Source organism: Lynx rufus, unplaced genomic scaffold (assembly GCF_022079265.1).
Source record: "Lynx rufus isolate CCGP_SWC_20201006 ecotype Redwood Valley unplaced genomic scaffold, mLynRuf1.p SCAF_3, whole genome shotgun sequence".
Lineage (NCBI taxonomy): Eukaryota > Metazoa > Chordata > Mammalia > Carnivora > Felidae > Lynx > Lynx rufus.
Genome location: NW_025814845.1, coordinates 159,334,229 through 159,357,681, shown reverse-complemented (window position 1 = coordinate 159,357,681; position 23,453 = coordinate 159,334,229). Strand labels below are relative to the sequence as shown.

General features: G+C 35.8%; 1 protein-coding gene across 1 annotated transcript in view; it reads right to left on the bottom strand.

Annotated features, from left to right (window-relative positions):
* The window catches only part of LOC124521202 (disintegrin and metalloproteinase domain-containing protein 5-like), a 132,679-nt gene extending 109,469 nt beyond the window's left edge, over positions 1-23,210 (bottom strand). The window contains exons 1-7 of the mRNA XM_047092312.1: positions 23,156-23,210; positions 22,586-22,665; positions 7,148-7,203; positions 4,406-4,484; positions 3,563-3,639; positions 2,565-2,739; positions 1,621-1,686 (exon numbers count right to left, since the gene is read on the bottom strand). Coding sequence (XP_046948268.1) covers positions 1,621-1,686; positions 2,565-2,739; positions 3,563-3,639; positions 4,406-4,484; positions 7,148-7,203; positions 22,586-22,665; positions 23,156-23,210 — 588 coding nt within the window. The remainder of the gene's footprint in view (positions 1-1,620; positions 1,687-2,564; positions 2,740-3,562; positions 3,640-4,405; positions 4,485-7,147; positions 7,204-22,585; positions 22,666-23,155) is intronic.
* Positions 23,211-23,453: the final 243 nt, after the last annotated feature.

The window sequence follows — 23,453 nt, the reverse complement described above, 5'->3', positions numbered from 1 at the left end:
TCTTGAAGTCTACTTTGTCTGATATTAATCTAGTTAAAACAAGTTTTTAGAATTTTCATTTTTATTATATATTTTTGAAGTCTTTTACTTTCATTTTGTACCATATTTTAGATATGTCAGTTTTAGATAGAAAATGTGCATTCAGGTGTCTTGCATGATAATATTTGTCTTTCTTTTAATTAATCTTTACCTTTGGTTTTTAATTACAGTACTTAGTCCCTCTACACCTAATATAATTACTTATATATTTGAGTTGAAATTTATCTTAATCTTAGCTTTTACATTTGTCCCACATTTATGAAACAAATGTTTAAGATATAATGGTTTTCTTTCCTTTTATTCACTTCTTTGTGTTGATTATGCTTAAAATTCTGTTTTCCTACTTCTAATTGCTTTATAATCTTGTAGGAATAGGATTTTGGAATATGTGTTGGCTTTGTACTAGATCATCCTAGTTATGCTAAAAAAACAAAAAACAAACAAACAAACAAAAAAACCCTCCACTCTTTATTGAGCCAATGCACTTCAATATTTGTAACCTCTGCCAATACTTAGCTCAGCTCTCCTGCCTCATATCCACCTCTTCTGGAATCAACAGACTCCCTTACGGAACAAAATATTTTTATAACTTAAAATTTTAATATTTGAACGCTTTCTGGATCTAAATCTATTATTTTGTTTTGTTTTGCTAACCCTTATTTACGATGGCTCATTTTCTTACGAATTTTGAGCTCATATATGGCTGATCTGTGGGAATCCTGTTTGAAGTTGCATTCCCACAGAGAAAAATACTATTTGATTCCAGCAGGTAGCCTCAGATCTTACCAACCTGGAAAAAAATGTAACCTATAGTTTAGAATCTCCTAACCACCTAAGTTGTGTAAATTAAAAACCTAAACTCAAAGATCAGAAGCATAATCCTCAATATGAAAATTTGTTCATTTGTTTTTTCCATCATTTCATCTACCTAAAATTGAGAATACCACAGATAAGTTGTTTTCTCCCTTTGCTTGGAAGAAGTAGCATATTTGTTTTGTAGACTATCCTTTCTATTAGGCTGAAGCAGTTAAGTACTATTGGATGTGAGGTTTGAGGGTTTCACCAAGGATGTAGTTCTTTTGAAAAAGAAAAGAAAAATAGACTGACAAGCTTTTAAAAAAATGAAAAATGGGGTGCCTGCGTGGCTCAGTTGGTTGAGTGTCTGACTTCCGCTCAAGTCGTAATCTCACAGTTCATAAATTCGAGCCCCACTTTGGACTCTGTGCTGACAGCTCCGAGCCTGGAGCCTGGAGCCTGCTTTGGATTCTGTGTCTCCCTCTCTCTGCCCCTTCCCTGCTCATGCTCAGTCTCTCTCTGTCTCTCAAAGATGAATAAACGTTTAAAAAAAAAAAAAGAAAAAGAAAAATGCATTACTTTACAAAAGTAATTAGAGATCCTATTTATAAAATAAATGAATTAACAAACGTGGTTTATGCACAATTTTTAAGAAGTTATTAACTGCAAAAGCAAAAACAAACATTTATCAACAAGTGGTTTTAAAATTTTTATTATGTCATTGAAATCAAGTTAAAGACAAAGATTATATCATTTAAAAATAACAGTACATAAAAAATGACCTACCAGATTTTTATCCACAACAATATATATTTCAAGATATTGAGGGTATAACTTGAAAAATTCAGTTCTCTGTAAAACACACAACATGAGTGCTGAGGAATTTCCAAAAATTTACCTTCTGTTGATAAAGTGAGAGACTGATTATATGACAAAGCCGTTCTCAAATACAAAAGTTAGGTACTATTCAGAAAATTCCAGGTCCAAAAAGTGCCTTTGGTTAATAAGAATTTTCAATGAGATCCCACACTATACAAGAATCCAGGTATCTTTTGATTTTAGCAATAGCTGAAATTGGAAATCTTAAGTTTACAACATAAATCTTTTCTTTCTTGCCTTGTGATAATGTTCATAGTAGTCTTCCACATAGGCAGATTTTCTGCTACCAATTATTAGGAAACTACTTTTGGCAAACAATAAAGTTTAGAAAAACATTACTAAAGGTTATAATCAATGGCAGTTCACTAGAGCCAGGAATGTTATTTATGACGGTATAGCAGTTTACAGGCCTTTGTGGAAGAATTCATCACTTTGCTTTACATGTACCTTATGTAGGCCACAATAGTATTCATTCATGAACTCTCATGAAACAAAGACTTAACTTAGAAATCCAGATCATGTAATATTTTAACCTAATTTGTCAGCCTAATTGAGAAAAAGGAACCATTTACATTAATCATCCAAAATGTCTACATGTGAAATTAATTTTTTTTGGTGTCTTAACTCCTATGTTCACAATTGTTTCCCAGATTAATTACCTAAGTTTTCACTATACTTTGATCTACTAACAAGCTGAGCAAAGAACTTTACCCATTTTAAAAGTCATGGAGGGACTTCATGAAAAAGTAAAATAACCTTAAGATCTGTAAGTCATTAAATTTTGCTCTGAGAGTATTTTTCATTTCACAAAGTTTTAACAAATAAGTTAAAATTAAAAAGTCAACACTTACTTCTGAACTCCTTCTGATGTGATAATATAAGTTATTATAGCTATAAGTCTTATTTTCTCCTAAAAGAGGAATATTAGTGTTATCATTTTTTTCTTCATAAATCATGTGCACGAATCCTGATACGGCCTCCATTGGTTCAATTCCATATGAGATGTTTTTAAGCTGCAATGTTCCCCTGAGTATTAAAATCATCAAAACAAAGTCCGAAATTATTCTAACAAAACTATAATATTCTAATGTGGAATTTTAGCCAAATACATTTTTTTTACATTTAAAGTCACCTTGGTTTCTCCACTTTACCTCTTTATGCATTGAAGTGTTAAACTCAGAACTAGGCCAGTAATACCACAGGATGCCTATTGCTTTATATGACAAATATTCTAAGAGAAATATCCTGATCATCTAAAGAAAGCACATTAGTGGCATAGATCCATGTGATTGAACAGATTAGGATTCCTTCCTAGGGTATAGATTTTCTAAGCCAAACTGTCAGATCTTCAGGCACTCTCTTCCTTAGTTTTAAGTCCTTTCTTCTTTTTGAGACATCTAATCTTTCCTGACACTTAATGCCATAAGTCATTTTTCTGTGGGGGGCTTAACTGAAGGTAGGTATTACCTGCCTAAAAATGGCTAGAAGTAGAGCCAAAATATCTATCAGATCTAGGCATTCTACAATTGTGAACCATTCTAGGAGATTAATAAATCAGTAAAAACATTAAAAATCTGGAAAAACTAAAGAAGTATGGAGAGACCAACCAACCCTCCCTACACTCAAGACTGCTCAAAGCCTCAAGCAGTCAGAATCAACAAGTAGCCCTCCATCAGGGACAAATGTTTCCAAGGTGACCAATTCTATTTTATCAGTAATTCTGGTTCATTCCTTAGGGAACTGAAATAAAAAAGGTGAATATAAAACTAGAAAAGATAAATAGAGAATCAACTCATAGACTAGCAGGATCTAATACCAGCAAATAGAATATCTTTAAAAAGGCTACAACCTGAGTCCTGAACAAGTGTTGAGTGACACAAGAGAATTTGGAAAACCTGCAACATATCCTTGATAATTGCAATCCATCTGAAAAGAATATACAAGAACAAACAGATAACTTATTTTTAAAATGGATATCCTAGATGTGTCATTTATTTCTATTACTTTATCAATATTGGAACTTCAAACTGAATGGGCAATTACCCAATAAACTTGTGCCACATAGAAATAAGACGTAGTCCAGATTATTAAATGTCAGTGAATGTATAAATTTCAGGATATTTACATTTTTTACTTTTTTAAAATGTTTACTTATTGAGAGACAGAGAGAGAGAGAGGAAGAGGAAGACAGAGAGCAGGGAAGGGGGGAAGGGGAGGGTGTAGAGAGAGAGGGAGAGAAAGAATCTCAAGTGGGCTCCATGCCATCAGCACAGAGCTCAACACAGGGCTTGAACCCACAAACCACAAGCTTACAACCTGGACTGAGATCACGACCTGGGCCAAAATCAAGAGTCAGACACTTAGGGTGCCTGGATAGGTCAGTCAGCTAAGCATCCGACGGGCTCAAGTCATGATCTCACAGTTCGTGAGTTCAAGTCCCACATCAGGCTTTCTGCTGTCAGCACGGGGCCCTCTTTGGATCCTCTGTTCCCCTCTCTGTCTCTCTCTCTGTCTCTCTGTCTCTGTCTCTGTCTCTCTCTCAAAAATAAACATTAAAAAAATAATAATAAAAAAATAAACATTAAAAAAATGGAGACGTACACTTAACCAACTGGGCCACCCCGGTGCCACTGAAATTAACATTTTTAAAGATAATCTAGAGAAAGAAATCTGTAAGAAAAAGCTGTTTTACCTGAGCTGACAAAGGCTTAGAATATTGGATGTCATCTTTGTCATAAAAGTAAACAACAGAAACCGAAGATAAAAATGATCTAGAATAAAATCACAAAACATGTTCAATCTGTCAAACAGAAAACATGAAACATAAAAAATTATTCTTCATAATACAAATTTTCCTTTTACTGATCAATTATAGCGCCAGTTACCTTTGCATATCCTCTTGTCCAAATACTTCTCTGTTGTTTACAATAAATCAAGTGCTGAGGGAAGCATTTTAACTCTGGTGACATATAACACTAAAATGCATCCTAATGAACAATCCAAACAGCTAGAGATAGCAAACAGTGTAAATAACATAGGTCCCAATTTCCGGCATAGAACTTTAAATTTTTTTTAACACTTATTTATTTTTGAGAGACAGAACACAAGTGGAGGAGAGGAAGAGAGGGAGACACAAAATCTAAAGCAGGCTCCAGGCTCTGAGCTGCCAGCACAGAGCCCAATGTTGGGCTCAAACCATGAACCGCGAGATCATGACCTGAACTGAAATCAGACGCTTAACCGACTGAGCCACTTAGGGGCCCCTCCAGCATAGAACTTTAAAATCTTTGTCTTTATTACTCACTGATTCCAGATTTTAAACCTGAATCTTAAAAATAAAAACTAGGTTTAGGACAGAATTTAAAAAATATTTTCTTAGCATTACTACAAATTCATATTCACTAAGCTTAGCTAAGTACCAAGTTCTCAATAACCTTTGTCAGAATTTTCCTTCATTATCCTCAGTAACAATTCAGAAACTTGACCCCACTCCTGCCAATCATCTCACATAATCTCCACATCATTTCAGTTTCAGATCACCTATATCTACCCTCATTCCTCATCTTTTTTTCCAGAGGATGACTACTTCTTTTGTTCAAGGCACACTCTTACACTTGTGCTATGAATCCCATTCTATGCCATATATTGAAGATACATACTTTTTCTTTTTTTTTTTTTTAAATTTTTTTTTTCAACGTTTATTTATTTTTGGGACAGAGAGAGACAGAGCATGAAAGGGGGAGGGGCAGAGAGAGAGGGAGACACAGAGTCGGAAACAGGCTCCAGGCTCTGAGCCATCAGCCCAGAGCCCGACGCGGGGCTCGAACTCATGGACCGCGAGATCGTGACCCGGCTGAAGTCGGATGCTTAACCGACTGCGCCACCCAGGCGCCCCTCATACTTTTTCAATCCTATAATTTCAAACTATTCCTCTCTACTATTTTTTTAACTTAATGCTATTAAAAAGTTCATTATCAAAGTATTATCTTCATAAATAATTCTCCCATGACCTGTGTCCTACTTTAACTATTCTTTATACATTTTCAATTCTCCAAAGATAGTCTCATAAGAGTAGTCTACAAATAATTTCTCCACTTTGTCCATTCTTAGTCACCCTGAAACGGCTCTGGAAAAGATTCATAGCTGCCAGAATGTCAGATCCAAAAGGTAATTTTAAAATCAACATTGCCCTGCTCTCTAGCATCATTCTGAAAACTGTGACCACTCAATATAATCACTTAATTTACATCACACATCACTCTTCTGCTTCTCTTCCTACCTCCCTGACACTTCCAGCTTGATCTTCCATGTTGGCTGCTCTTTTTTGTTCTACCTATCTCAGAAATATTGATCTTCACCAAGATTTAGTCTTTAGTCACTAGGCTATTCATAAGCACTCTATAAATTCTCATTTTTTATTTTATAGCCAAACTATTGGTTACTGCTAAACCTATATCCTCATTGCCAATCTCTTCTCATATATTCAAATTCTTATATTCATATTCCTAGTGGAGAAAATCCACTTGGATATCTTGTAGGCATTCCAAATCAAACTCACCCCCTTCCCCCATATATATATCTCACTTATTCCTCACTTAATTAACTATAACCTACCCATTTTCTCAAGCAACAACTAAATTATCCAAGATACTTCACTTTTTCCCAATCACTCTAACAAATCCATCTTCAAGGTCTATTGAATTTTTCTTTCCAGTGCTATGAACAATACCATTGTTTAAGCCACCATCATCATTCACCTAAATTATTACATAACCACAAATTACACACCTTACCTCTACTTCTGCTTTCTCAAAAACAGCCTAAACTCTCACTGGGACTATAATGTACTTGCTTAAAAACACTTTTGGCTTCTAATATCCTTAGCATGGCTTTATAGATCTTCTACAACCTGACTCCTGCCTACCTTTCCAAAATGTTTTACTTCTATCCTCCAGAAATATGTCCTTTAGTAATCCAGGTAGACTTTCTACACACCACTGAATCCACTCTGTCTCATACCTCCATGTTTTGCACATGATTTCCTCTAAACAGAATGTCCTCCTACACTACCTCATTTCTTTACAGAACTCACAAGGTATCTTCCTTCAAGAGATAAGTCATCTCTTACTTCCTTCCAAAAACCTTCACTGATTTCCAAAGAACACTATTTACACATTTATTACAATACTATGTTATAGCAAAATTCTCCCTTTCTCCATTATTTCATCTGAATATATATGAATTCTTTAATTGCAGATCATGTTTTATTATCTTTAGTATGCTTATGATTTTACCCAATAATCAATATGCAGTAAGTATCACATATATATAGGTATTAAATATACATCTGAATTGAAATTATTCTATGCATACCTATTTTTAAAAATCAAGAAACCAGAGAATTAAAATTTGAAAGGATAAAATTTTTACTTACTGCTTTCTGAGATGGACAAAATATGGTTTTCCTTTTATTGTAATGATATAAGCAATCTGTAACATGAGTATCCAAAAAAAATCAGTGAAATACTTGTAAATAACATATGCTAAACAATTTCTTTTCTGAGTTATGTTTTAAAAATATTGAAAAAATTAATAATAAGATATAACCATTACATATGTTTCCCTTCCCATGTGACTATTTGAAGCCTCGGAATTCTAAATGGAGAACTAGGTAGTAGTCGCTGTCTATTATTCACCCTAACATTTCTGATGGAGAATCTTGCCTAATGACTATTACCTTTTGGATTAGACATATACCACCCTTCACCATGCCCAAGGCAAATGCCAAAGACGACCACCTCACTTGAAAGGATCTGTTGCTTGTTTACTCCCAGACCTCCTAAAAAGTATATTGTTGTGCTCAATGGAATAAATACTCCAAAAGATAGCACTACAGGAAATGCACTACACCTCCAGCAGTATAACATAATAAGTACCACTGCACTTTGCTTTCCACACATAAGCAACAAAACTCCTCTGGAATAGAATGTGAGAGAGGATAGAGGGGAAGCAGAGACATGTCTAGAAAACCCTCCAGAAGATAACAGAAAATATAAGAGTCATTAAGTCATTTATTCAGCTACTTTTTAAAGATAATTTTAACAAGAGAAATAGCCTCTTAAAAGTTTTCAGTGCCTTAACTTTGTATTCTAGCAGAACAAGATTCTTTGTAACAGATAAATGTTCTGAAAGAGTCATCTTAATGGCACTCTAGAAATAAGTATAAGTGGAATCTTGTGAGGATCTTGAGAATTGTGCCCTCCAAAAATACCTTGTTACTAAACAAATATAATCAAAAATAAATGGAATAAGGCAGCATCAATAAATTTTTAAATCCACACAGCTTACAAAACAAAACAAGTAGAATTTAAATAATAGGAAATGTACAAAACTGACAGGAAGAGAAAAAAAATCCAAAAAGACATTATCTAGAGCTTCTAAAACTTTTCATACACAATATCCAAATGGTTGGGTAGAATTGTGTCTCCTTCCTTCCAACGTTATATGTGAATTCATTATCCCAGGACCTCAAAACATGACCTTATTTGGAGATAGGGTCCTTACAGAAGTAATAAAGTTAGGTCATTAAGGTAGGCATTAACCAATCTGACTGATACCTTTATACAAAGGAGAAATTTAGGGGCACCTAGGTGGCTTGGTTGGTTGAGCATCTGACTCATTTTGGCTTAGGTCATGACCCCAGGGTTATAGGATCAAGCCCCACATAGGGCTCCTCTGCACTGACCAGGGAGCTTGCTTAAGATTCTCATTCTCTCTCTCTCTCTCTCTCTCTCTCTCTCTGTCCCTCTCCCACTTGTGTGCAGGTGCATGCTTTCTCTCTCTCTAAAATAAATAAATAAACAAACAAAAACACAAAGGGGAAGTTTAGACACAGACATACACAAAGGGGAATGCCTATGAAAATTCAGAAAAAGATTCCATCTATAAGCCAAGAAGAGAGACCTGGAGCAGATTATCCCTAACAGTCTTCAGAAAGAATCAACCCTGCTAACAACTTGATCTTGGACTTCTAGTCTCCTTTGTTGAACTGTGAAACAATACATTGTTGTTGTATAAGGCACATAGTTTGTGTTACCTTGTTATGCAAGCCCTAGCAAACTATTACACCAACTTTCAATAAAAAATTGTATGAAATGCAAAAGAACAGGATCAAATTACCAAAATCAGCAAAAAAGAAAACAAATAGATAATTATAACAAAGCTACAGGTAGTATGTATAATGACCATGACTAAAATGAGAAAAATATGGAGATTTTCAGAAGAGTAAAATATCTAATAAACAAACTGAAATTCTAGAGCAGAAAGAAATGTAATACCTTCTATTAAAAAGTCAATAGGGGCGCCTGGGTGGCGCAGTCGGTTAAGCGTCCGACTTCAGCCAGGTCACGATCTCGCGGTCCGTGAGTTCGAGCCCCGCGTCGGGCTCTGGGCTGATGGCTCAGAGCCTGGAGCCTGTTTCCCACTCTGTGACTCCCTCTCTCTCTGCCCCTCCCCCGTTCATGCTCTGTCTCTCTCTGTCCCAAAAATAAATAAACGTTGAAAAAAAAAATTTTTTTTTAAAAAAATAAAAAGTCAATAAAAGGGGTTGGAGAGAAGATCAGACAGAGCAGAAGACAGGATTGGTGAACAGGAATATAATAGGTCAGTGGAAAATATTCAGATTGACAAAGTGAAATTAATGCCAAAACAAAAATAAGAGAAGTGTGACCCATTAAAAATGTCTAACATTCATGTAATTTTGAAAACAGGAGAAAGATATAGAGACTATGAAAGAATATTAATTAAATATCAATAATTTATGCCTGGGGCACCTGGGTGGCTCAGCTGGCTAAGCATCCAACTCTTGATTTTGGCTCAAGTAGTGATCCCAGAGTCGTGAGATTGAGTCCTGCATCGGACTCAATGCTGGGCATGGAGCTTGCTTAAGATTCTCTCTCCCTCTCCCTTTGCTCCACCCCCACTGGCTCCTGCACTCATGCTCTATAAATAAATAAATAAATAAATAAATAAATAAATAAAATCCATTAAAAAAAAGAAATAATATCTGAGATTTTCCAAAGCTTATGAAAGATGTCCACTCACACTCTCAAATACTCTATTAATCCAAAATAGAATGAATACAAAGAAAACAAACTAGGCATATCATACTCTAACAGCTAAAACAAAAAGACAGAAAAACATATATTTAAACAGCAACAAGAACAAAAGGGTGCATTACTCTCAAAAGGCTTTTAAATAAAGTATGCATACTCCCACAGAAACAATGGATACGAGAAGACAATGGAATGGTATCTTTAAAGTGAAGAAAGAAAATTATATCCAACCAAAAGTTTATATCCAGCAAAAATATCCAGCAGATACACAGCGAAATAAACACATTTCCTCACAAGAGGAAATGACATAATTCACTGACAGCAAACCTACACTAAAAGAAACACTAAAAATAGTGTGTTTCTTTTTTAATGGGAAGTAAGTTGCTCCAAGATAGAATGATGAAAATGTATGACAATGAAAACCACGGGAAAAATAAGTATGTCAGTAAATTTAAGTGAATATCATTTGTTTTAAACAGTGATAGTAAATGCTATTCTCATTAAAAAAAAAAACATAGTTGTAAGATATATGACAATGGCATAAATGACAAAAAGAACATAAATGGAGTAAAGTTTCAAGGTCCTTGAGCTTTTCAGGGAGTGGCAAAAATACAAATTTAATGTAGCAGGTAAAAAATTAAAGACACATGTTATAATCACAAGGTTAACCATTAAAAGAATAAAAAAGAATACATCACTAATAGCCTAAAAAGATAAATTAGAATAATAATAACATCATGGATTATAAAAACAGAGGAAAGGGAAAATTAAGAAAGACCAAATGAATTTTAAAAATAATAATTACACACTTTTATATAAAAGAGAAGCATTTTAAATACAAAACACTGAAAATAAAAGGATTAAAAGTTATACCATGCAAACAATACCCAAAAGAAAGATAACTATACTAATAACAAGCAATATATAATGTAATTCCAAATGAATTACAAGAAATAAAGGGGGACACTTTATAATGATAAAAGCATCAATTTAAAAAAAGTTACAGTCTTAAACATTTTATGTACTAAATATTATATCTCCAAAATATATAAAATAGAAATTGATGGAACTAAAATAAATTATATACAATTCAAAAGCATATGTGGAGATTTTATAATTCTATCAGTTATAGAAAGGACCCAAGAGAACTACCAGTAAAGCCATAAAGATTTGGACAGCACAATCAACTAAATTTATCTGACGTATATACAATACTACATCCAATCACTGAAAAAGAAATATTCAAATGCACATATAACATCTTTCAAAATAGGTCATATGAAGAATAATAAAACAAATCTCATCAAATTTTGATAATCTAGCTCGTATTCATCGACAACCAACAATTAGAAAATTAACATAAAGAAACACCATTTGTCACAGTATTAAAATATGTTGAAAAACAGTGAGAATAAATTTAAGAAAAGGTTTTCAAGACATCAAAAATAAAAACTTCTAAGCCTTACCGAAAGAAAAACTAAAATATATGGAAAGATACACCATGTACATGAATTGGAAGACTCAATATTGTTTAATTTCCCCTAATTTGATCTATAGATTCAATGAAAACTCAATAAAGTCATAGCAGGTCATTTGTGGATATAAACAAATTGAGCTTAGAATTGTCAAGACAAGAATATGAAAAAAATAAAGTTAGGAGTGCCCACACCAATTTATATTAACTTATAAAGCTACAGTAATTAGGGTAGTGAAATATGGGCCAGAGTTTTGAAAAACAGTCCAATGGCACAGAATAGAGAATCCAGAGAGAGCCATAAATATATACTTATCTGACACTCAGTAAAAACTGAAGGTGGCCACTATAATATGGTGAGGAAAAATGGTCTTCCGTACATGCTGCTTGGTGAATTCAGTATCCATATGGAAAAAAACAATGAACTTTGACTTCTCTATCTCATGATAGAAAAAAAAAAAATCCAGATAGATCACACACTAAATGGTAAAAGGAATATAAAGCTTCTACACAAAAGCACAGGAATATATTGTATAACCCTACAGTAGACAAAAATTTCTTAAATTAAATGCAAATAGCAATAAGAAGGAAATAAAGGATGAATAAATTGAGATTAATTGGTTAAGTTTTGAGACAATGGAGAAGACAAGCCACAGACTGGGAGAGAATATTTGTAAAAGACACATCTGATAAGGGACTGTTATCGAAAATATAGAAAGAACGCTTACAATTCAACAAAAAGAAAATGAACAATCTCATTAAAAAATGGGCAAAAGAGGGGCGCCTGGGTGGCGCAGTCGGTTAAGCGTCCGACTTCAGCCAGGTCACGATCTCGCGGTCCGGGAGTTCGAGCCCCGCGTCAGGCTCTGGGCTGATGGCTCAGAGCCTGGAGCCTGTTTCCGATTCTGTGTCTCCCTCTCTCTCTGCCCCTCGCCCGTTCATGCTCTGTCTCTCTCTGTCCCAAAAATAAAAATAAACGTTGATTTGTATTTCAAAAAAAAAAAAAATGGGCAAAAGAGGGGCCCCTGGGTGGCTCAGTTGGTTAAGCGTCCAACTTCAGCTCAGGTTATGATCTTGTGGTTCATGAGTTCGAGGCCCACATCAAGCTCTGTGCTGACAGCTTGGAGCCTGGAGCCTACTTTGGATTCTGTGTCTCCCTCTCTCTCTGCCTCTCTCTCTGTCTCTCAAAAATAAATAAACATTAAAAAAATTTTTTTAAATGGGCAAAAGAACTGAACCTAGGCATACCATAACTGAACCTCACCAAAGAAGATATACAAATGGCAGAAAAGCATATGAAAAGATATTCACATCATAAGTTATTAGTGAATCGTAAATTAAAATGAGATTTACTACTACACACCTATTACAATAGCCAAAATCCAGAATCCTGACAACACCAAATATTGGCAAGGATGTGGAGCAACAAGAACTCCCTTTCATTGCAGGCAGGCAGGAATGCAAAATGGTACAACCGCTTTGGAAGAAGTTTGTTTGGCAGTTTCCCACAAAATTAAATGTACTCTTAGCATATGATCCAGCAAACACATTCTTTGGTGTTTATCCAAAGGAGCTGAAAACTTATGTGCACACAAAAACCTACACATGGATGTTTGTAGCAGCTTTATTCATAATTGCCAAAACTTGTAAGCAAACAAGATGTTATCAGTAAGTGAATGGATAAACTGTGGTACATCCTGACAATGCAATATTATTCAGCATTAAAAAGAAATGAGCTATCAAGCCATGAAAAGACATGGAGGAAACTTAAGTGAATGTTACTAAGTGGAAGAAGACAATATGGAAAGTCTATTTATTATATGATTCCAACTATAGAACATTCTGGAAAAGGGAAAACTAAGGAGATAGTGAAAAGATCAGTGATTGTCAGGGGTTAAGGGGGAGGGAAGGATGCCAAGGCCGCCTTCAGCTCAAAGACACTGCCAATGGTTCCTTTGCCACAAGATCCCCATAGGCAGTTCATATCATGGCAATTTGTGTGTTCTCTGAGGTCAGGTGGAGAAATACTCCAGAAAGCTGTAATAGAGTCTTGTGAAACAGACACTAATCAATGCAATGATTACTCCATCAAATGTACAGGTCTTACTGATCTGCAAGAGAACAGAATTGTACAGTGTGTACATCAAGGAGTGAGACTCTTGAGGGCCATCTAAGAATTCTGTCTAATACAATCGAATACAAATGTATATATAGATGTAAAGAAATATATCAAGTACACAGGCATGGTTATCATCAGATGGAAGAAGGAAATGGGAATGAGGGCTATAGGAATAAAGGAGAAAATATAACAATAAGGGGCTTGATGGGACCATTAATCATAGCACACTATGAAATTGGAGTATATATCTGCACTTGAGGTCCAAAAAATTCCTCTATATAGTATTTCCAGAAACACTACATTTGAATCAAATTAATCACAGAAATTGACCTATAAATCCCTCTTAAGAACATATTACATCATTGCTGGAATGAATTGGATGACATTCTGTAGCATGTTAATAATTCTTCCTAACTAAGCAAAAATTAATGAATTTCCCACTTTCACTGTTTTATATGGGGGGCACTGGAGGGGAGGCTGTGAGGATCTTGAAGATATTCTGGGCCATATTTTATATGTGGACATGTCTTCTTTAGTTTGCTCTATTAGCAAAACTTTCAGTTGCAGGAAGAATGACAAAGATTTTTTATGTTGTTCACTTTGTTCTTGTGGAAGGAATTACACATACCACCATCATTCACAAAATTCATTTAACATAGAACTAGGGGTCTGGTGGTTATGGTGGGGAAAAAAAGTATGCAAACATTATTATGTAAATAAAACCAAGCAACATGAAAACACTATACCACCCCTATAAGATACTAGGACACAGACATTGAAGAATATTAATAAAAATCAAGTTCCAAGGGGTTGTAAAGAGCAGCTTCCATTGGCATAAATTTGGTGTGTTAGAAAATATCCTGAGACTCCACCTTACTGTCAAATTCCTCTCAAATAGCCTTGACTCAGTCAATTCATGCTTCAGGAGGAATCATTACTACAGCAACATTTGTTATTGATATATGTTTCTAGGGCAAAATGTTTGTATCATGATACTTTTTTGCCCAGAAACCAAAGAAGAAAAAAGGAAAAGCATTTAGTAGGACTTCTTTCTTTGACCACTAAACTAAGTAGGCCTTTTTGTGTGTGTGTAATGTATGGTAATGAGTGTTCTCTTTGATCAAATCATGTGAAGATTTGGAACAACAGGCCTAGGCTGCGTTTAATTCCTCTACCTAACTCAAAGAAGTCATTTGAGACACTAAGAAATATGTAAAAAAAATTCATTCCTAAATAGACCCTGGGATGTGTTTACGGTTGCCAGGCATCCTGTATGTATAGACATGTCCTGAGTTTAATGATTTTTACCCTGTGCCCTGTATTGAGTTTGTCAGAACACCCGAAATATTCTGTATTCATGTTTTTTCAGTACATTACAAAACTTTGCTAGTCAAAGCTCTTTTCCACCAGAGTAACTGGTGCTTAAATAATTTAAATGGCAACTTGAGCTAAAAATCATACCTTCAGAAATAAAGACCGATATTATCCCTCAACTCTCCCTATAGGTTTGTCTGAGGGAAATCCAAAATGAGAGATGGAGAATTAAAAGTACTTATTTCTGGGGGCACCTGGGTGGCTCAGTCAGTTGGGCGTCTGACTTTGACTCGGGTCATGATCTCTTGGTTCATGAGTTCGAGCCCCGCATCAGGCTCTGTGCTGACAGCTCGGAGCCTGGAGCCTGTTTCAGATACTGTGACTCCCTCTCTCTCTGCCTCTTCCCTGCTCATGCTGTCTCTCTTTCTCTCTCAAAGTAAATAAAGATTTTTTTAAAACAACTTTAAGTACTTATTTTTCATATTCACGAAAGGGAAAGGCTCTTCTTTGGCCAAAGTCCCAAGTCATGAACAAGTAACTACAATTAGAGAGAACTTCTGGTCAGAGCACACAATCAGAAGCACACAATCAGCCAGTCACCAACAGCCACACTCAAATAACTAGCTTCTGAAGGTTAACAAAGCAGTAACAGCCCCAGCTTCTAGATAAGTTTAAGTGCCTCACTCCACTGAGGAGGATTCTGAAAGTGAGATGGTCAACAAGCAGCCTTACTCCGACAACCACTAACACAGTTGAAAACATGTCAATACCTAAGCACTCTCCCTTCTGAAATCTCACTAATCTCTGAACACCAGGCTTCCCAAAACCTTATGTAAGATTAGCTCTGGGTTTCTGCAGGAAGACTGTGTTTACTACAACAGGCTAACTGGAAGTTCATTATTTTTTTGAATCACATATCTAGTTGAACTTACTGTTTATTTTCCAACTTTGCAACCCTTTCAATGGTTCAACTTGTTCATGATTAGTTATGAGTCTGGACTTGTACAGATGCACTGACCCAGCTGCAAGATGATCAAATTCAGTATTTTCGATTCCTTTTGAAATATTTTGGACTATTGTCTATTTCTTGTGTACATTTAAATTCCAAATGCCAAAATTCTAAACAGTTTTATCAACCGAAGAAAAAGTCCTTTTGAAGCTCTTTGTACAGTATGCAATTGTTCTTTTATATAAAAATGGTGGGAATTCAAATATAAGGCAACATATATTAACAACTAAACAAAAGAGATGAGTCATTTCTTCATACAGTACCAAAAAAGGTGATACAACATTTTTTTTGGATTGAAAAAAATTTAGAAGATCTAAGAATTGCAATACACACTGCAATGGTTTTTCACATAGCATATCACCAGTCTTTCTACTTAAATGACTATTTGAATGTACAACTGCCAGAAGTATTTCTGATTCTAAAATTGCAAGCAAAATTTCAGGTATCCAATTGAAATCCACTGCAATAATTAAAGAATGCAATGGCTCTCTTTGCAACTACAGAAATCATCATAGATCTTAGGTCTACACATGTCAATTTTTAGGGAACACCATAAGAGTAGGGGACTTTCACACCCCACTTATAGCAATGAACAGATCACCTAAGCAGAAAAATCAATCAATAAACAATGGCTTAGAATGACACACTGGACCACATGGACTTAACAGATACATTCAGAGCATTTCATCCTAAAGCAGCAGAATACACATCTTCTCCAGTGCACATGGAATGTTCTCCAGAATAGATCACATACTGGGACTCAAATTCGCCCTTAACAAGTACAAAAAGATCGAGATCATACCATGCATATTTTCAGACCACAACACTATGAAACTTGAAATCAACCACAAGAAAAAATCTAGAAAGATAACAAATACTTGGAGACTAAAGACCATCCTATTAAAGAATGAATGAGCTAACCAAGATGGTAAAGAGGAAATTAAACAGTATATGGAAGCCAATTAAAATTATAACACCATAGCCCAAAGTCTCTGGGATGCAGCAAAGGTGGTCATAAGAGGGCAGTATATAGCAATCCAGGCCTTCCTAAAGAAGAAAGAAAGGTCTCAGATACACAACCTAACCTTACACTTCAAAGAGCTGGGAAAAGAGCAACAAATGAAACCCAAATCCAGCAGAAGACAGGAAATAATAAAGATAAGAGCAGAAATCAATGCTATTGAAACCAAAAAAAAGAAAAAAAAAACAGTAGAACAGATCAATGACACCAGAAGCTGGTTCTTTGAAAGAATTAACAAAATTGATAAACCCCTAGCCAGTTTGATCAAAAAGAAAAAGGAAAGGACCCAAATAAATAAAATCAAGAATGAAAGAGATCACACAATCACAGCAGAAATACAAACAATAATAAGAGAATATTATGAGCAATTATATGCAAATAAATGGGCAATCCGGAAGAAATGGACAAATTTCTAGAAACATATACACTACCAAAGCTAAAACAGGAAGAAATAGAAAATCTGAACAGACCCATTACCAGTAAAGAAATTGAATTAGTAATCAAAAATCTCCTAAGAAACAAGAGCCCAGGGCAGGTTGGCTTTCCAGGGGAATTCTGGAAAAATTTAAAGAACATTTAAAGAACATTTAAACACCAAACATTTAAAGAAGAGTTAACACCTATTCTCTTGAGGCTATTCCAAAAAAAAAAAAAAAAAAGGAATACTTCCAAACACTTTCTATGAAGCCAGCATTACCTTGATTTCAAAACCACACAAAGACCCCACTAAAAAGGAGAACTACAGACCAATTTCCCTGGAGAAAATGGATGCAAAAATCCTTAACAAGATGCTAGCCAACCAGATCCAACAATACATTAAAAATATTATTCACCACGACCAAGTGTGATTTATGTGTGAGATGCAGGGCTGATTCAATATCCATAAAACAATCAGTGTGATACATCACATCAATAAAAGAAAGGCCAAAAATCACATGATCCTCTCAATAGATGCAGAGAAAGCATTGGACAAAATACAGCATCCTTTCTTGATAAAATCCCTCAAGAAAGTAGGTATGGAAGGATAGTATCTCAAGATCATAAAAGCCATGTACGAAAGACTCACCACTAATATCATTCTCAATGGGGAAAAACTGAGAGCTTTCCCCCTAAGGTCAGGAACAAGACAGGGATGTCCATTCTCGCCACTGTTATTCAACATAGTGCAAGTCTTAGCCTCAGCAATCAGACAACACAAAGAAATAAAAGGCACCCAAATCTGCCAGGAGGAAGTCAAACTTTCACTCTCATGGATGACATAATACTCTATGAGGAAAAACCCAAAAGATTCCTCCAAAAAACTGCTATAACTGATACATGAATTCCACAAAGTCACAGGATATAAAATCAATGCACAGAAATTGTTTGCATTCCTATACACCAATAATGAAGCAACAGAAAGAGAAATCAAGGAATTGATCCCATTTACAATTGCACCAAAAAACATGAAATACCTAGGAATGAATCTAAACAAAGAGGTGAAAAATCTATACACTATAGAAAGCTTATGAAAGAAACTGAAGAAGACACCAAAAAAATGAAAAAATATTCCATGCTCCTGAATAGGAAGAACAAATATTATTAAGATGTCAATACTACCCAAAGCAATCTACATATTCAATGAAATACCTATCAAAATAACACCAGCATTCTTCACAGAGCTAGAACAAACTAACCCTAACATTTGTATGGAACCACAAAAGACCCCAAACACCCAAGCAATCTTGAAAAAGAAAACCAAAGCTGGGGGCATCACAATCCCAGACTTCAAGTTGTATTACAAACTGTAATCATCAAGACAGTATGGTACTGGGATAAAAACAGACACGCAGATCAATGGAACAGAATACAGAACCCAGAAATGGACCCACAAACGTATGGCCAACTAATCTTTGACAAAGCAAGAAAGAATATCAAATGGAATAAAGACAGTCTCGTCAGCAAGTGGTGCTGGGAAAACTGGACAGCGACATGCAGAAAAATGAACCTGGAACACTTTCTTACACCATACACAAAAAATAAACTCAAAATGATGAAAGACCTAAACGTAAGACAGGAAGTATCAAGATCCTGGAGGCAAAACCCTCTTTGACCTTGGCCGCAGCAGCTTCTTACTCAATATGTCTCCAGAGGCAGGGGAAACAAAAGCAAAAATTAACTATTGGGACCTCATCAAAATAAAACGCTTCTGCACAGTGAAGGAAACAATCAGCAAAACTAAAAGGCAACCAATGGAATGGGGGAAGATATTTGCAAATGACATATCAGATAAAGGGTTAGTATCCAAAATCTATAAAGAACTTACCCAACTCAACACCCAAAAAACAAATTATCCAGTGAAGAAATGGACAAAAGACATGAATAGACACTTCTCCAAAGAACACATCCAGATGGCCAACTGATACATGAAAAAATGCTCAGCACCATTCACCATCAGGGAAATACAAATCCAAACCAGAACCTCACACCTGTCAGAATGGCTAAAATTAACAACTCAGGAAACAACAGATGTTGGTGGGAATGCAGAGAAAGAGGATCTCTTTTGCACTGCTTGTGGGAATGAAAACTGGTGCAGCCACTCTGGAAAACAGTATGGAGGTTCCTCAAAATATTAAAAATAGAACTATCCTACAACCCAGCAATTGCACTGCTAGGTAGTTATCCAAGGGATACAGGTATGCTGCTTTGAAGGCGCACATGCACCCCAATGTTTATAACAGCACTATCAACAATAGCCAAAGTATGGAAAGAGCCCAAATGTTCATCAAAAGATGAATGGATACAGAAGTGATATATATATATATATATATATATATATATATATATATATATAATGGAATATTACTCAGCAATAAAAAAGAATGAAATCTTGCCATTTGCAACTACGTGGATGGAACTAGAGGGTATTATGCTAAGTGAAATTAGAGAAAAACAAATATCATATGACTTCACTCATATGAGGACTTTAAGATACAAAACAGATGAACATGAGGAAAGGGAAGCAAAAATAATATAAAACAGGGAGGGGGACAAAACATAAGAGACTCTTAAATATAGAGGACAAAGAGAGGGTTACTGGAGAGGTTGTGGGAGGGGGGATGGGCTAAATGTGTAAGAGGCATTAAGGAATCTACTCCTGAAATCATTGTTGCACTATATGCTAACTAACTTGGACATAAATTTAAAAAATAAATAAATTATACAAACAAAAGGTATCCCTCTGTTGTCAAGTATGTTCTTAAAGGGGAAAACATGAGGGAGGGGAGGGTGGGTGATGGGTATTGAGGAGGGCACCTTTTGGGATGAGCACTGGGTGTTGTATGGAAACCAATTTGTCAATAAATTTCATATATATAAAAAAAAAGGGGAAAACATGCCTTATGAACAAGAAAAGAAATTCCAACTTGAAGTGGATAATTAGTATGGTACTTGCTCTATCTTTTGAAAGAGTTTTAATACCTTGAAGAATTCTGTTCTTTTATCTGGATACTACTAAATAGTTTTCCAGTATGGGAAGAAATGGAAGCATCATGTGCAATGTTGGAGAAGATAATAAAATTTAGTGACAATATTCTGGTTTTGTCAATAGACATTTTAAAGAATGCAAAAGCAAGCTAACAAGAGCAATGATTAGAGTTGTTAACTTCACAATGCTAATCTCCAGTGTGTGTGTGTGTGTGTGTGTTTACCAACAAATGTTCAATGGGAAAAAGAATGAAATAAATTGGATGCGAACAACTGCAGAAACTATGTTACAATTAAATGGAATAACTGCAAATCATTTTAGAAGCAAATTCTTCAGAACAAGGAACTACTGCTAAGGCAAGTCAAATCATCAGGGAAATACAATTTAAGAAAAAGGTATATAAATAATTTAGATACTGAGAAAGTTGAAATAAAATGGAGTCATTTATGTCAAGGGGTATTAAAATGGATCCAGGAGGCCATTAAGAAAATGAAACTCAGGCGTGTCTTCACATGGTGTGAACTTTTGACTAGGCCAAACCTGTGAATCGGGCCAAACTGCAAATATTCCAACAACTCAGCCCAAACACTCATTACAGGAAGAGATTTTTCTTAGTGATAATCTTAGCAACTAATTATATTCAGACAAGATTAGTTTTCCATCAACATTGCTCAAAATTCTTTGTAAACAACTATACAAGCACCCCCTTTTGTCTTACTTTTGTTGCCTGGGGGAACACAATTTGGGTTGCTATGGAATCTGTGCTTCCTGAATTGCAATTCTGAGAACCCAAATAAATATTTTAATTTCAGTTCCACCTCTTTTTTAGTCAAAAATACTTAAAATTTGTTTCAGATGAACAAAAAATAACTTTTAGTATTTATAATTATATAGTATGCCCCATGAAATATTTTTTTATCTTTATATACATATGCATAGGCAATTAGAAACATTCAAAATTAATTGAGTACCCCCATGTTCTTATTTCTTAAATCTGGGAGCTCTCTATGTGTCTTCTAGGCATTCTTACTTTTGCAGGTCCTACCTCATATTATACTGAATATATTAAAATACAATCACACCCCACATTAGGAATAGTTTACTGTTGCAAAAATATTAAAAGGAAGCTTTTAAGACTGTTATCGTCAAAAGAAACACACTGAAATTCCATTTTATTAAATAATTTTTTTTAAATGCTAGATATTGGACAAGTCAACTATTGTCTTTGATATTGATATTGACAATATCAAAGACTTCTCAGTGATAAGTAATAGAGAGGGTTGGTATTATTCATTTCAGGAAAAAGTGAATTAAACAAAAAGTCCAATGGAACCCCTTCTTTCCAATCAGAAAAAAAAAAAAAGCTGGAGTAGCACTCATATACCTTGCATAGCTAAGAATTCGCTTGGTGGGTAGGGGCTGGGGACTGAGTGGTAAAAAAAAAAAAAAAAAGAAAAGAAAAGAAAAAACAAACCTAGTTACTAAAGAAAGAAAATGTAAAGAGTATATGGGAGGAGAGGCTACCTTCAGAGAACTGGGAGAAATGGGGGAGGGAGAAACCTGATACAGTGTATCCTCATGCAAAACAGAGGGAAGGTTTTCAAAAAACCACTAAAAGATAAAAATAAATTTGGAGACCACAATTATGACTAGTATTAGATTATCCTATAGTATAGAAGGAACCATGTGAGAAACAGATTTTCCTGAGGAATTAGAGAAGGAGTATGTACCAATATCCAAGCTCAGACTGTTAAACCTATGTGCTAATTGCTATATAAGCCATCTATAGGCTAATTACCAGATCACCTTTCAGTCTCACTGACTCTGAAACCTGAGGCAAATAAACTGGAGGAAATCACCTGGGCTAGGACTAGCACTGGGGGACCAGAAAACTCAATAACAAACAAACAAAAAACTACTTCAATGCAATATTTAAGACATCAAAATTAGTGCAAAAAAAAAAAATCATGATGAACAAGTTATCAAAGTTTTAAATCAAGACAGAATCTGACCCTGACTCACCTCGCTCACCTTACCTTAATCCCGGTCCTGGAGGAATCTGTTTTTTGCCATTCCCTTACATTTTCTGCCTGAGTCAGGCACTTTGCCAGCTTCTCCCTGGCCCTGGCCATGGTAGATCCCACCCTTAAAATCCTTCATCTTCCACAGAAACACACACACACACATATAAAGTCACACACATTCATACACTTCAAAATGTTCCTTGTTGTGAACCCTGCTCCAGCCATCAGCTCTGCCTCCAAGAATTGAGTTCCTGCCTCCATTCAGCAACTCTGGTCTTAATATTAAAGGCAACTTAGCCCAATTTATGATATAAAAATATTTCTCAATTACATTATTTTCTGGATCTGTTTTTGCATCAGATGATGAAATCTTTTCAGGAATTGTGGTTTCCAGAAATGTTTTATCGGGATCTAAAACAAAAATAAGCAAAGTTATTTTGATATCCCTGTAATCCTACATTGTCCATATCCAATTCCACATTTGTTTCTCTATTTTTTGCAGAGGAAAGATAATACTGAATTCAAGAGTGACCTGCAATTTTCAGTGAAGCAGGTGAAGGACAGCAGTCACCAAATCAGAACATCATTGACAAATAGCTTCTTTATGGCGATGTGACTATTTCTAGAATAGCAAAATTTTGTACGTGGAAGACCCCTTATTCCATTTGTGTCCGTTTTACATAAAGAATACCCAGAGACGTGAAAAGATTTTCTGCCTGGAGTCTGCCTCTGCTTTCTTGGCCACAGGCTCCCAAGCGAGGGGCAAGAAGAAAGTGGGTAGGGAGAGTGCGGGGCTGGGATAAGGTCTGGGTCTGGGGCCTGGACCAAAAATGACAGCCCCCTAAGCGAACACAATCCCTCCGGGGGCTGATGGCGAGGGGGAACAAGTATCTAGACTTACGGGGGTCTGCGTGCAGCTCTCCAAGTCGGGTGAGAAGGACCAGAAGAAGGAACATGGCTCCGCTGTCTTGGAGCCCGGCTGGCGGTGTAACAGCAGTTGAAGCGTTGAGGAAGGTGGAGGCCCAGCTCGCGCAGGGCGCCTCCGGGGAAGCGCAGGCGGCGCCTCAGGGAGGAGCTCAAGGGAGAGGTCAACTGGGGGCTCTCGCTCTCCCCGTGCCCCTGGAGGTGGCATAGCTAGGTCGGTAATGGTAACGTGCAGCGAGCGGGCAGACCGGGGAGGGCTCAAGGCCGGACTGTCA